Below are 13895 nucleotides of genomic sequence, written 5' to 3'. Positions count from 1 at the left end.
CCCCGCCGCCCCTACGTCACGCACAGCCCGCCGCCGCAGGGCACGATGGGAAATGTAGTTCCGGCGGCGGAGGCGGCTCTGAAGCGGGAGCAGGCGGCCTCGGTCGCGCTTGCCCCAGACAAACGGCAAGAGACGGGTTCAGTTAAGAAAGGTTTATTAATATAACAGTGTTAACGTGTGAAAAAAGTAAAAACCACCGTGCATTACGTTGTGCGTACAGACAGTGGTAAATTCCGCTTGCATAATCACTGAACGGCAACCCTTCTCCCGAGGCGCTCCCGGCACGATAATGCACTCCGAGATTTCTACCTTTCTTTTGTTGCCTCTGCGTCACACCGACACCCCTGCCCCTCATTACGCAAATATCCTAATTATCTTGCGTCCTTGTTATTAGCAGCAACTGCAACTGTCCCTTACGTAGAGCTCCCACGTCGCGTAGTAACAGGTAAACATTAACACATAATTAACTGTTTGCAAAAAATAGCTGCGCTCAGTGCTCTAACTGTTGTGTTATGCAAACACGTTACCATTTAACAAGAGGCTCAGGATATTTCTGAAGACATTTAGGACTTCATAGAGCTGGCGTAGTCCAAATGACGCCTCTGCTACATAAAACGGCAATGAATAGAGGCTGGTTTCAGAGAAAAAGTTTAAATTTTTCTGTTCACTGAAACATGTTTCATTCCCTTGTGTGGTTTACATTCAAGGATTAAAATTGAAGGAACGTAAAATGAAGACAATAGCTTCCGTTCTCCAGTTGGTAGATGATTTGGAACTTGAGTTACACGCTTGAATTGCCAGATACCTGACTACTTAGCTTATTTTCTTATAAAGAAGAATTAGCACTTCACTGAACTCCTCCTAAGGAGCTTTTATATCATAAAATAGTTGAAACTGAGAAAAACATATATGAAACACATGAATATATAAAAAGTATCTGAAAAGTGTTTCTTTAAATTTAGGTTCCCTATCAAAGGTACCCTGAAAGAGAAGAATGAAGAATGCACTTCAGGAAATTAGGGAATTGGAAGAAATAAATATTCTAAAATGTCTTTGTCGGTTTTGAAAGAATTTTGTATCTGGCATTAACCTCACCACAGCAGAAGGAAACTACAACCAACAAGTACTCTATGGGCCTTTCACAGATGTACCTCTCGGTTATAAAGAATATCTTGCAACAGCTTTGCACTAATGCAGCATTAATGATAATTTAAAATAAGACATTTCTGATTTAATAGCATAGTCTCATTTCTCTCCCCTAAGCATTTATTAATAGAACATCCCAAAGATTCTGTAATAACTGAAGTTAGCGTTTTGAGCTACCTGAGAAACAGAGCATCTGTTATGGATTCATTTATATGAAGATTCATGTGGAATGCTTAAATATATAGTAGTTATGCAAAGACCCCCTAGCTTATTACAAAACAGAGTTTAAAAATTTGGTAAATGAACTCTAGCTAAACTGGTGTACTAACAGAAATTTTAACAAAAAGCTGAATGAAAAGTAAAATGTTTTAAATTATTAAATACTAGGAATTGCAGGATGATACTGCTATGTAAGGTGAGTGATAGCCTTTACACATGCAGTGTCTATACCTGAATAACATCCCTTAAAAAATATCTATTTTTGGTAAGTATAGAAAGTTTTTTGCATTACCCCTATAGAAATAAATTGGGCTCAACAGAAATTTAACAATTTCTTCTAGTGCCCATAAGAAGACACAGACTGGAAGATGCCAATTACTTTTCTGAAAATAAGATAACCTAGCAGCATCTCCCACAGTGAGGTCCAAAGTGACTTACAAGTACCCTTAAACCACACAACAGGTATTTCTAAAGTTCAGATCCGCAAAGGATCATCTCGTTCACCTTCCGAAACAAATACTGCAAACAGCTAAGAGCTCAATCTCTGTAGTGCTCTACAGTAGGAATTAAAAGATGACCATAATCTGAGTCGCTTATAGCCTGTCCATAGACAGAATCTCTCTGAAGAAAGAAAATCAGAATTTTCAAGGTTATTTTGACTCTTGTACCATTTTCTCCTTCTGATTCATACTGCCTTTTGAAGAATAAGTACATGGTGTTTTCTCTGTCTTCCTTTATAAAACTGGAAGATTACTGTGTTAATTAGCAGAAAGAGAGAAGCTGTGCAAGCAGCACACGATTAAAACAAATGTCTCACTATTACTAATTCTCAAATTGACACAAACTAATGAAACAGTGTTTTTCCCTGAGAACCGATCCAAAAAGCATTCTCTTTTCGCTCCTTGTAAATTAGTCATACTTCCACAAGAAACTAGTCTACTCCAGTCACATCCCGTTCTTTTATGTATCCTGTTATCTTGACAAGTCAAGATACAAGAGCTAAGCATGAGGTTCTGGACTGCATTATTAAAGATGAGCTGTCTCCAAAGACTTAACAGAAGCAGTATAAATCTCTGATATCCAAGGCACTATTCAGCTTTTTTGGCATACAAGGTAATCAATTACAAACAGTATTGCAAATAGGTAGAATTCGTTAATCTCTTCAGATATACGTAGTGCTAGACTCCAGTAAGCATAAAAGTGCAGTCAATATAATACTCAGTGCCCTGCAAAGACATACTGGTCTCATTTGCAATAATTCCAAGTTTACATGAAATATTCCATATTAAACTGATTTCCACTTCTAGTGTTCAAGAATTAATATAATACTATAATAAAGTTATTCCTGGGCAACCAGAGAAATGCTCTTAAGATAATCTGCAGATGCCATTATAAAGTCAGTCCATTCCTTGGCCAGTTCCTCAATGGAGACTTCCTCCCCACCGTATTCTTGTGGGAGAATGCTGACTGGAAAGTGCTCAGTCAGACTCTGCATGTAGTTATTTCCATGCATGTACACCTAAAACAGAACATGAAAAGCATTTACTTGGGTATGAATAGCAGACTACTGAGTGAAAAGAGGCAGAAAAGAAATTCAGTGCATGAGCTGAATCCACCAGCCTGGTTTGACAAAACAAGCATACTTACTCATAATGAGCTCCTTAAATGAAGAAGGAAGGACCATGTGAGTTTCCCCATGGCTGCTCAGACTCTGTCCTGCTCACTATCTGCAGCTTAATGAAGCATGGACTACAATTTAAAAACTGCATTTTATGCAGCTGCAAGCACAGGAGCTAAAGGTAACTACACACCTTCTCCAGACTGGTTTAGTGACGCTATGTCCAAACAGCTGAAGTCGGCTAAACCATAGGAAGACTGCGACTTAGTCTTGACATGATAGGTATCGTGTACTTGCTTTTCAGTCATTTCCAATTAAAACAAACAAACAAAACCAGTGTTTGGCTCCTGGCCATTACTATCTGGTCCTGCGACATGTATTTATAAACAACATTATGCAGTATGTAACTAGGTTCAGACACATGCCAAGGAGGATATTCGAAAGTATCTCTATCTCAGTCCTTACGTTTCAGTTCCAACTGAAATTAGATCCTGGACTACTCCTCCACTTTAGCCCTTGTAATACTGTAGTTTTGTTCTTCTCTTCTTGCTTTATTGTAGCTATTTTGAAACCTTGTTCATTACTTTTGGTCAGGCACTTTTATAGGTCCCTTAGTAACACTTGACAGGAATTTTCTGCAATTATTATTACACAATGACTACAAGAATACGCACTCAACAGGCTGCCTTTTATCTAACACTTCCTCATTACAAAGCAAGATAATAAGTGAATAGTCATAATTCCTATGAAGGTATTGGTAACTGGCCCTTAACGGGTTTTTTTCAGATCATACCTTTAACTCTCAGCCACAAGACAAACCAATCTGTCTCTGTTCCATGCCATGAACTGGTTTGTTTTCCTTTAGGCCTTTACTGCCCATCTGCCCTCTTTTCTGCTTTTTGAGTTCTAGCCCAAAATATTCTGAGATAGATCAGGTGACAGAGGCTTTTTTCATAGGTATCAATGTGAGAGTAGGGCATGGCACAAGGCGTGGCATCAGGCTGCTGGAATATACTTTTTTAATCATCTTGTGAGAGTGAGGGACCACATAAGGCTGGCAGAAACAATCTTGACTCTCTTTCAACAAAACACATATGCTACAAAATGGGGACTAGCAAATAACAACTAACAGGGACCAGAAAAATCTAGATGTACTGTCCTGGAATGCAGTGGCTACTGCAAATGCAGAAAATCCATGTGCTGAGACAAGGAAGCTTCAGAATGAGAATAACAATAGGTAGGGCTGCTTGTTTTGTACCTAAGTCCTGCTTGTTAACACTTCACAGTACTTCCTTTTGTGCCAGCTGAAACCTCCAATATTCTTCCTATGCTACAATAAACCAGAATTCTTGGCATGATTTCGCATCCAAATACAAACAGTATTTTCAGACTTAAAACTGCAAAACCATTTAAAACAACAAAGAAGCTTTTTGGAAAGAAGCTTTGAACTTCAGTCTGACCTATGTTTGATGTGTAAATGACTCCGCAGGTCTTTCAGAACCATGTTTTCTTCTATTCTGTAAAACCTGAAGCATAACATCGCTGTTCAGTGCCAATTTCTCCCTGTCATTTAGAGGCAGAGTGTTGCCAGGACCTGTTTCTTCCTAGTTCTGCAGAAAAACTGCTGTGTGACCTGAAGTAAACTTTTTAACCTCTCTGTGTCACAGTGAGTTTTATCTTTAGAGTGGTTGCAACCAGGTGCAACTCTCATGTTGTTGATAACTGAAAATGCTTTACAATTAGATTTTGGAGACCTGCACGGCACTAACACACAAAAATGATTTATGTTTTCCAATGCTAAGGAGTATCAGATCCAAAGAGCAGTGCTACAAATTGTCATGTAAGGGTTTTGTGGCAGAAATAAATATTTGCGTGCACTCACCCGTTCCTTTATTTTTTCAGTGAGAAAAGGCTTAATTAGAGCGAAGACCGGGTGGAAGAATAAAGGCTCATTAATCAAGTGGATACCTCGAACTTTTAGTGGAAAAGAATCCTGTCAACGTACATGAAGAACAATGTAAGAAAAAGAAAATATTATTGAAAGATTCTACTGTTAAGGACAAGTCTGTGAAAACAATCTAGTTCATAGGTTAGAGTATTCCCCCTGACCTTGCCAATGCCTGCACTTTGGAGTGTTTTTGATTTACACTGCCCCAACACCACTTAGGAAAAATCACATCTTGTTTTTCCCACTAGAAGGAAAAAAAAATCAGTATGAGGAAAGGCTGAGTATTAAAAAAACCCAAACAAGCAAACAAACAAAAAACAAACAGGAAAGCCCTCACCAAATTGCACATAGTAATGTACAAAAAGGTTGTGCTCAGCCTTTCCTCAGAGCTAAGATTTCTTAGAAGAGATTATGCTGCTAATTTACAAAAAAGCTATCTAGCCATGTGCTTTCATTGGCAATTCACAGCCTGAAGGATAATATGTAAATATAGATAAATATAAACCAGTGAAGCCACTAAATTTAAGTTAGTTAATTAAATTATATTTATATTTTAGAGACAAGCTTTGAAATTACTGGGAATTTGCCCAAGCCAGAAGTTCATCTTTACAAGATTACTGTCATAATTAAAATAAAAATTGTATCTGCTTTACAGCCTTTGTAACATAAACTATTTCTAGTTGCATTCAATACTCATTTAGAAGTCCCAGGCATTTGAAAGTTAAAAGACAATACAGCAGTGTCAAAGACAGCATTATGCAATGGGGAAAGTATAGTTTCCATTCATATCCCACCTGATACTGCTTCTGCAACCAGAGGTTTTCTCCATATAAAATCAGTACTTCCTACAAATATTTCTCCCCACTAGTACAGTAGCTGTTCTCACATTATTTCACGTGCTTTTCTCTGGATAAAAAAGACTGCCAACTCCACACATTTCTTAAGGAAATCGTAGGGTTGAAAATAAGGTTCCTTAATTTTCACTTAAAAGCATATTGAACAACACTAAGACAGTCTCTGGGTGAAATATATGAACCCAGTTAAAGTGATGAAAGGAATCTGGAAAAAAAATAATTGAACTTATTTCTCTTAGAAAAAAACACTGGAAACACATGATTTTTCTTTTTTCCCCAACAGCTATAATAAACATTTAAAAGCTTGAAAAACATTCATCAAATCTGAAATAGGTCAAGATAGAAACATCACATTACAGAATTTCCTAGTTCACGATAATGGACTGAAACCTTTAGATGTAATTGCAAATCCTATTCTACCTTTCTGCTATATTTCAAGGTTAAAAAAATCCCTAGCAACTTGTTTACTACCTCAGGAATTGACTGAAATACTCTCACAAGTCCTGTTCTCATGAGATCTGGGCCAGGACTGTATGAACATCAAGAGTTCTTATTCTGCATGTGAAAAGATGGGAATACCTACTGGTTTCACTTGAGTTTTACAGTAGATACCAAAAAGGAAGAATACGTGAAATTCTGGTAATAGTAGTTCAATGACTAAGGTTTGATTGAACCTCAGATATGAACCTTACCAAATCAGAGCAGGAGATAATCTCCCTGGCTCATTTCCAATTCACAGGCTAACAGTTTTATTATTACTGACTTTCAACCTAAAATCTGAAGGAAAATAGCATTATAGTACTACACTGTATCTTCCCTGTCAGTTCTCTATCCCCTTCTTTTTTTTCTTTCGTTCCTTTTTAATTTTTTCTTCTCTCAAATCCATTGGCAAAATTCAACTAAATTGGAGAGAAAGGAACAACTCCTGAAGAAAGCAAAGTCCCTATAACTTTTGTGAAAAATAAGAGGTGAGGTAGTAGTGACTTGCACAAAATAATGCTCATGTTAGGGGGCAAAAAGCAAACAGAACATAAACATTATACTTTCTGTTGGTAGCAGATAGAAGATGACGTAGTATCACCCACACTGGTAATAAGTTAGTACTGTTTTGCTCTTTACTATTTACACATCCTATTTTTCATCTTCTCTGAGTCTCAGGGAAAAAAAAACAAACAACTTTGAATGTTGAGTTAATGCACAACATAATGGAAGGGAGAAGATGAAATATTGAACACTGATCCTTACAAAACTGGGCTTCATCTGCTCTTGCACTCATGGTATTCCTGTGTTGTAACGGGTCAGTGGAATTCATATAAAATATCACAGGTTAAAGGGCTTTTACTGGTTACAAGAACATACCTTAAATCAAGCACAGCCTATGACTTTTAATGGATTTAAGGTTTTATTCTTTTAAGCTGGATAGACTCTAAGACGGCCTAAGGATGGAAAACTTCCTATAGCTTAGAACAGAGGTAAAACTGGGAGTGATAGCAACGAAGCAGCACAAAGCAGCGTGCCATACTTACTGTGAGAACAGAAGCAATTTTCTTGGCCACTGCTGGACTGATCTGAAACGCATGAGCAAATCGCCACCCTTGAAGATCAAAGATAGCCTTGACTCCATTCCGCTGAGTCTCTATCTCGTTTACAATGAGTTCAGATGTGATGAGGCTTACACGAAACACATCATATGCTGTAAAGAACCTGGGGTCCCATTGTCCTGGAAAGTAAATAGATTACACTCCATTACCACAAGAGTATCACATACACCCGTACTTTTCCCTGCTACTGCTTCTAATGTGCTTCTCGGGAAGAAGAAGTAACTAGCAATATCAAAGTTCCTGAAATAAATTGATTTGCTATCACAGAAGTTATTTTGTGTGCCTGCTCTGTCACTTATCTTTTACATTCTTTTTGTAGATTGTATCACCTAATGGTAGATGTTTGTAGGCACCACCTCAGGTAGTATGTTCCACCTCTGGCCATGGCCTCCAATCAGTGTTTTGACAAGAACAGCTTCATTCAGTAGCAGTCACACTAGCAGAAACTACAGATCAGCAATCCAATCAGTTCATGTATTTTTTCTTCAGTACAGTAATTCTGCCAAGATTTGGTGAATCTCACTTGTTTTTCTGAGGTCTGAGCAAAGAATTGCATGGGATGAGCCTTAACCTTAGAAGAAACCTTCAGAGAACACAACTTTCTACTAGACCAGCTGATAAACAATTCTTTGAAAGTTGGCAAAAATAATGTCTCTACCCAGAACAAGCACACACACAAAAAAATTTGTAACCTGATCATTTAACTGTGTCTTTCTTTAAAACAGTTTTGGGAGTGCCTAAAACAAAACAAAGATTTCCAGAGTGTTGTTAGATAGGGGTCTTTGGCTACATTTAAACAGTGAAAACCTAGAGAACTTCACATCCACATCTAAAACTGACCATTGGTATATGACTAGGTGTACACCATTCTTTCTGTTCTCCCCACTCTGTGCTGCATCTGCACCAGTACCACAGCCTTAGCACATGGCTTTGAAAATTTCCATGGAAAAAAGTAATTGCTGGGACAGTCAGACCCAAATAACCACGTATTCTTAAAAGTTTTAGGCCTTTAAGACTTCTTTTGATGCAGACAAGAATTCCATTTAAAAAAAATTACGTTCTTCATAAAGGATTGTACAGCTTTAGCAATACCAGTGTATAAGTCAAATGATGTGAAGACTTCGGGGGGACCTAATAGCTGCCTTCCAATACCTGAAGGGAACCTACAGGAAGGCTGGGGAGGGACTTTTTACAAGAGTGTCCACTGATAGGACAAGGGGAAATGGGTTTAAGTTGAAGGAGAATAGATTTAGCTTGGACCTTAGGAAGAAATTCTTCAGTATGAGGGCGGCAAGACTTTGGAATAAATTGCCCAGAGATGTTGTGGCTGCCCCCTCCCTGGAGGTGTTCAAGGCCAAGTTGGACAGAGCCTTGAGTAGCCTGATCTAGTTGAGAGGCGATCCTGCCCATGACAGGGAGGTTGGACTAGATGATCTCTAAGGTCCCTTCCAGCCTAGGCCATTCTATGATTCTGTGATTCTATGTATCTGTTACAGCTCAGTAAACTCACCTTTATGTTAATGTAAAGGTATTTCTAACAGGGACCATAAATATGTCACCTTTCTAGTAAGACATTCTGATATTATCTTATCAAGCCCTGGTGGTGTACACATTAAATACTTCTGTTTCGCTGCTGAAATTGTGATAATTAAAAAAAATACAGAACAAAAACAAAGCAAACAAAAAACCCCACAAAACAAAACAAAAACCACCAGTGCCAGAGCCAGGTGTGAAAACAGGTCCAAATAATTTTGCTACTCACCAATTCTGTATATTAAAACTTTGCTTCCATATGGGTCCCTTGATCTCAGGACTCCATGATAGCCAGCATGCAAAAGACCAAGAACAGAAGATGGTTGTAAATCTGCACTTATTTCTGGGCATTCAATTCTCCACTTCTGGTAATTCTTCAACAACTAGAAAAAATAAATGTGGATATTGGATAAGCATCAGGTATTGTATGAAGAGCACAACTGAAAATACATTTCCAACATGTGATCACAGTCAGTTTTAATTCATTATATTTCATTGTATATTTTAATCAAAACAGTCCTAGAAGCAGAAGGTTGCTATACTGGACTGAACAAGGGAGTGAGTTGTTATGATGAGTTTAGAACCCTATTAAATTGTTAATGGACTGTGATTGTCATTTTGTGTCAGAAAATTGGAAGTTGTAGAAAAAGCCTGTAGTTTCTATGTAAAATACATCTAAAATCCAATTTTCTTGAGTAATCTGGTCTACTGGAAGGTGTCCTTGCCCATGGCAGGGGAGTTGGTACTAAATGATCTTTAAGGTCCCTTTCAACCCAAACCATTCTATGATTCTAAGACTCCTCCTATTCAGGTTACCTTTAGGGTTATTCAGTTTGATACTACCTCAGGCTCATTCTGGATTTTTTTCATTTATACGTGCAAAATTTGACAAAGGAACATGCTCTTTCACCCACTCACCCCCTCCCCTTGCACAAACTATGAGCCTATTTTGTATACACAGTCACTGATAATTCTAGTTTACTATTTGGAACAGGTATTATCATCAGCATATCCAAAGAACATTTTCAAAGTCTCTCCTACGCTTCTGAAATGGCAGAATCTAACAATGTAGTGACTGGGTCCATTACCCATTAGACAACTTCCCTCCCCCAGAGTGGAAACAACAAGAACTCATTTTGTTAAATCAGAGATCCTGTCTGTTATTGGGGATGTGATCATCCTGGTTTCCAAGGCTGGGAGGCAGCATCATGAACCACGATGTCTAAGGCACGGGATGAGCCGCGTGTTGAAAGGTCATGGCCTCACTCTAAGGGAGAGTCACTTATAGCTATTCCTTTCTGAGGTAATGTCCATGTAGAGGAACTACAGGTGACACTGTGAAAGGTCATCTTAGAGATGGATCATGAAAAATTAAGTTGGTGATGCAGTAGTTCCTCTTTCTAAGTCTAATTACTGTTTCACCTTTAATATTAATTAAGTGATGGTGGAGAAAATTAATTGCCATGTCCTGCAACTAAAATTTATTTAAGATATTTTGCATAGGTAAGTGGGAAGCTATGGAAGACCATCTTCTAGAAACCTTCCTCTCAATTCTTCAACTAAATTCTGCCTCTCCTTTATCACCCATGCTAAGTTCTCTAGCACTGAATTTGGAGGGTAGTGGGATAGCTCCCTTTTGTATTATAATTGCCTAAACAGCTACAGTTTAGACTTCTAACCCAAGGCCTTCAAAGGAGATGAGAGAATCAGAATTTTCCAGTACCTCATTTCACAACTACAGCGTAGGTTTAAATCTTACAGGTTGAATGCACAAGCTAGCCTTTCACATTGTTACCATATTTTACCAAACAGCAAAACCCAATCTGATCATCAGCACAGTTTAACAAATTGTGTGTTCACCACAGTGAAAGCATCAACCAACAGTCTTTAATTTCTGTTAATTTGTATTCATTTATTCATTTCTCAATTACTCCCTATTTCACAACAGAAACATTAAAGGTAAAAGAGCTGTCAGCTGAAATTAATAAAGCATAACCTTGAATAACTTACAAAACTTTTATATCTATGCAAGTATCATTTTCTTCATCATTTTGAAAGAATGGTCAGAGGGAACCTCGGTGGATATTGAATTTATCCCTTGGAACATCACAGACTCTTACATACAGAATCTTAGAGGGAGACCCCAGTCTCACCATCCTGTACCTCACAGCATGCTTTTATTAGATAATTAGTCTTATTTCTCATCCTTCCCTCTATGTTCAAGTTTCTTATATCATTTTACACAAAATATACTTTTTCTTCAGCTTAAGGCTCTTCTGCTCAGATGAGGGTCTTTCTTTTGAAGGTCTCTCAAACAAATTCTCACAAGGAAACTATTTATAAGACACTACTGTTTGTAAATAGAATTTACTTACAAACAGAACATATACTGATCAGAAATTATCTACATCCTCCTGGAAATAGCATATACAAATATATATTTAAGTACAAAAATGAAAAAGTTCATCTGCCATGCTAGAATCCCATTTCATTTGGCAATTGGAAAGTTGATAAAAGCCTCATCCGAAATCATACACCATAGAAAGAAACACTTAATCATTACAAGAATTTTACTAGAACCCTTTTGACTGCATTAAATCAGTTCTAGTCTAGGCTAACTTAAAAACAAACAAGGAAAAAAGATTTGGCGGGGGCGGGGAGGAGAGAGTAGGGAAACTGAGTTAATTTCTGGAACAGAAACGCACTCTGATTGCAAAGCCAGGCCTGATGAGGTACTCCCATTATCTTACTCTGTTCGTGCTTGACTCTCTACAAAGGGCACTGCTTGAGCAATCCCAGCCACTTTGTGCCAACCAGACAGCACTGTCAACATATCCTTGGCCTTTTGAATACAAACACTTAAACAGAAGCAGAATACAAGAACACCTTCAAAACAACTCTGCAGACATCTGTGGCTTTGTCTTTCCTTCTTTTTCCTCTAAAATCTACTTAACAATTACATTGATATTTTAAACATCTCTTTCAATAACTCTCTGCCAAAGCCAAGATGAGAATAAAAATTGTATATTCCTTGAATACCCTAAATAATCGTATCTTGTCAGTACAGTTAGTTTGTAATTTTCGTGAATATTTGTATTTCCTATATTGGAAACAATCAGGATTTAAGTTCTGGACCTTGGGAGAAAGGGAATGGTGTTTGCAGCTTGTGACACACTTGGGATCCTTACTGGAGACATAATTTACCTACTGGAAATCCATTAAGGATTAAATATATGGTTGGAATAGTTTAGACACCTTCCATGAAGTGGGCAAGTGGTACATCTTTTAGACAGATAACTCCAAATATACTTCCTGTGGTCAGAAAGCCATGAAGTGCTGAAGAGTTTTCAGATTTTTAAAATCTAATCTAATTACCTGAAACGATTTAGAGCTGAAGTAAAGGTTAGCATTGCGTAATTTTCCACAACACCTACCTACAGCTAGTAAATTTTTACTTACGTAAACAATCTTTTTCTTAGCAGCTGGACATATTCAAGTCACACACTACTTACAAGAATAATTCTTACACATAGAAAGTAATTAAAAATCTACTTACAGTTTAACATTAAATATTGTTTAATATTTACTTATAGTTTAACATTGTTTGAACACAGAAATTCATATGAAATATTTTAAAGATATGTTTTGGTGGTTTTTTTTAGTAAAGACAGCAAGGAAATACATAATTATTACATATAACAATCAGTCTGGATATAAAAGATGAAGCAACCTAATAGCAGGAAAAACGAGCATCCATTAACTAGTATAAAAAATAGCTCATGTAGTTATAAAACAAGGAAAACATCTCAATGTGTAATTATCTGTGTTTGCAAACTGAATAACCTACTTAACATTCACTCAGAATCTTAAAATAGGGATAAATAAATGGGGAAAGCTGGATGAAAAATTCCATTCTTTGGAATTAAGCATTAAGAGGGTTTTTTAGCTGACGTCTGTCAGGAATAGTTCCAGGTTTCTGAACATCAGAAATTACAAAGTTACTGATTAATACAAGATTCATGTGCTGCAAAACAAAGTGAACTTAGTACTTGGAATTAAAAGAACTAGAAAGCGATGTGCTTGTTACAGCAACCAGTGTATTTGTATACATAAATTATTTTTTTATGATCAGTAACTATTCATATTAACGAAGATGCTAGACAGAATTAGTCCTCTACTATGTTGGCAGTTATACCAACTCACATGATGTTTAGGAAAAAATGTTTTCTACTGGTAATCTTTGGAGGAGAAACTGACGGCTCAAAGTTTAACATATAAACATATACATGTACACATGTAAGCACACAGCTTTGTGCATACAGATTTTAACATACGGTATAAATAAAGAATCTAAAGTATGTTTAAGGACACAAAATTTTCTGAATTCCACATGCATTACCTCTCTGCTAGCTGGGAGAAGACTGGCACAAGCATAAATCCAGACATTGGGCTTATCACAAAGGGAAGACTGGCTGACTGATATGTCTTTCCTCAACAGGCAGCCCAGAGAGCCTAACAGGGGCTCTTCCATACTTTGAGGAATCTCTCTGTACTGATGTAAGAAAAGCAGCCAAGTAACTGATTTAAACTAGTATTTATATTTCAATGATGGGAATATACTTAGAGATAATGCCTGAGACTCAGCAGTATGTCTGACACTATGGAAAACAACGCTTTTTGTACAGCAAAATTACTCTATGCACATTATTTGCAGTACAACACACTAGGAAGTCTTGATTCTTCCACAGATCAAATGCAGAGCAAAGACGAAGTCAGGCTACATACCTTTGTATCAACCAGAATTCCTAAAAACCTCCCAGATATTTAGACAGTTTTGAGTGCCATGAAAATGATGCTTACAAAAGTCTCAGTGGTATGTTATGAAAACATCTTTTGGCATAGCATTTCAATCTTGCATTTTTACTGAATTTAAAGATTTTCATTCTTTTCCCTGGAGCACAATCTATTTCAAGTAA

At 37.3% G+C, this 13895-nt stretch overlaps 2 protein-coding genes across 2 annotated transcripts in view; both read right to left on the bottom strand.

Annotated features, from left to right (window-relative positions):
• GGH (gamma-glutamyl hydrolase (conjugase, folylpolygammaglutamyl hydrolase)) overlaps positions 1–355 on the bottom strand; it is a 15084-nt gene extending 14729 nt beyond the window's left edge. The window contains exon 1 of the mRNA XM_009866199.1: positions 208–355. Within this exon, the coding sequence (XP_009864501.1) occupies positions 208–355 (148 nt within the window). The remainder of the gene's footprint in view (positions 1–207) is intronic.
• Positions 356–2704: 2349 nt separating this feature from the next.
• On the bottom strand, positions 2705–9302 carry TTPA (tocopherol (alpha) transfer protein; the record flags this gene model as incomplete). Its single annotated transcript, XM_009866198.1, has 4 exons — positions 2705–2884; positions 4866–4976; positions 7312–7505; positions 9149–9302. Coding segments are annotated over 4 exons (639 nt in total), but the record flags the coding sequence as incomplete, so codon positions are not given.
• Positions 9303–13895: the final 4593 nt, after the last annotated feature.

The sequence above is a fragment of the Apaloderma vittatum genome, unplaced genomic scaffold (assembly GCF_000703405.1).
Source record: "Apaloderma vittatum isolate BGI_N311 unplaced genomic scaffold, ASM70340v1 scaffold7763, whole genome shotgun sequence".
Classification (NCBI taxonomy): Eukaryota; Metazoa; Chordata; class Aves; order Trogoniformes; family Trogonidae; genus Apaloderma; species Apaloderma vittatum.
Note: the sequence above shows the minus strand (reverse complement) of the source record. Positions and strands in the feature narration are given on the sequence as shown.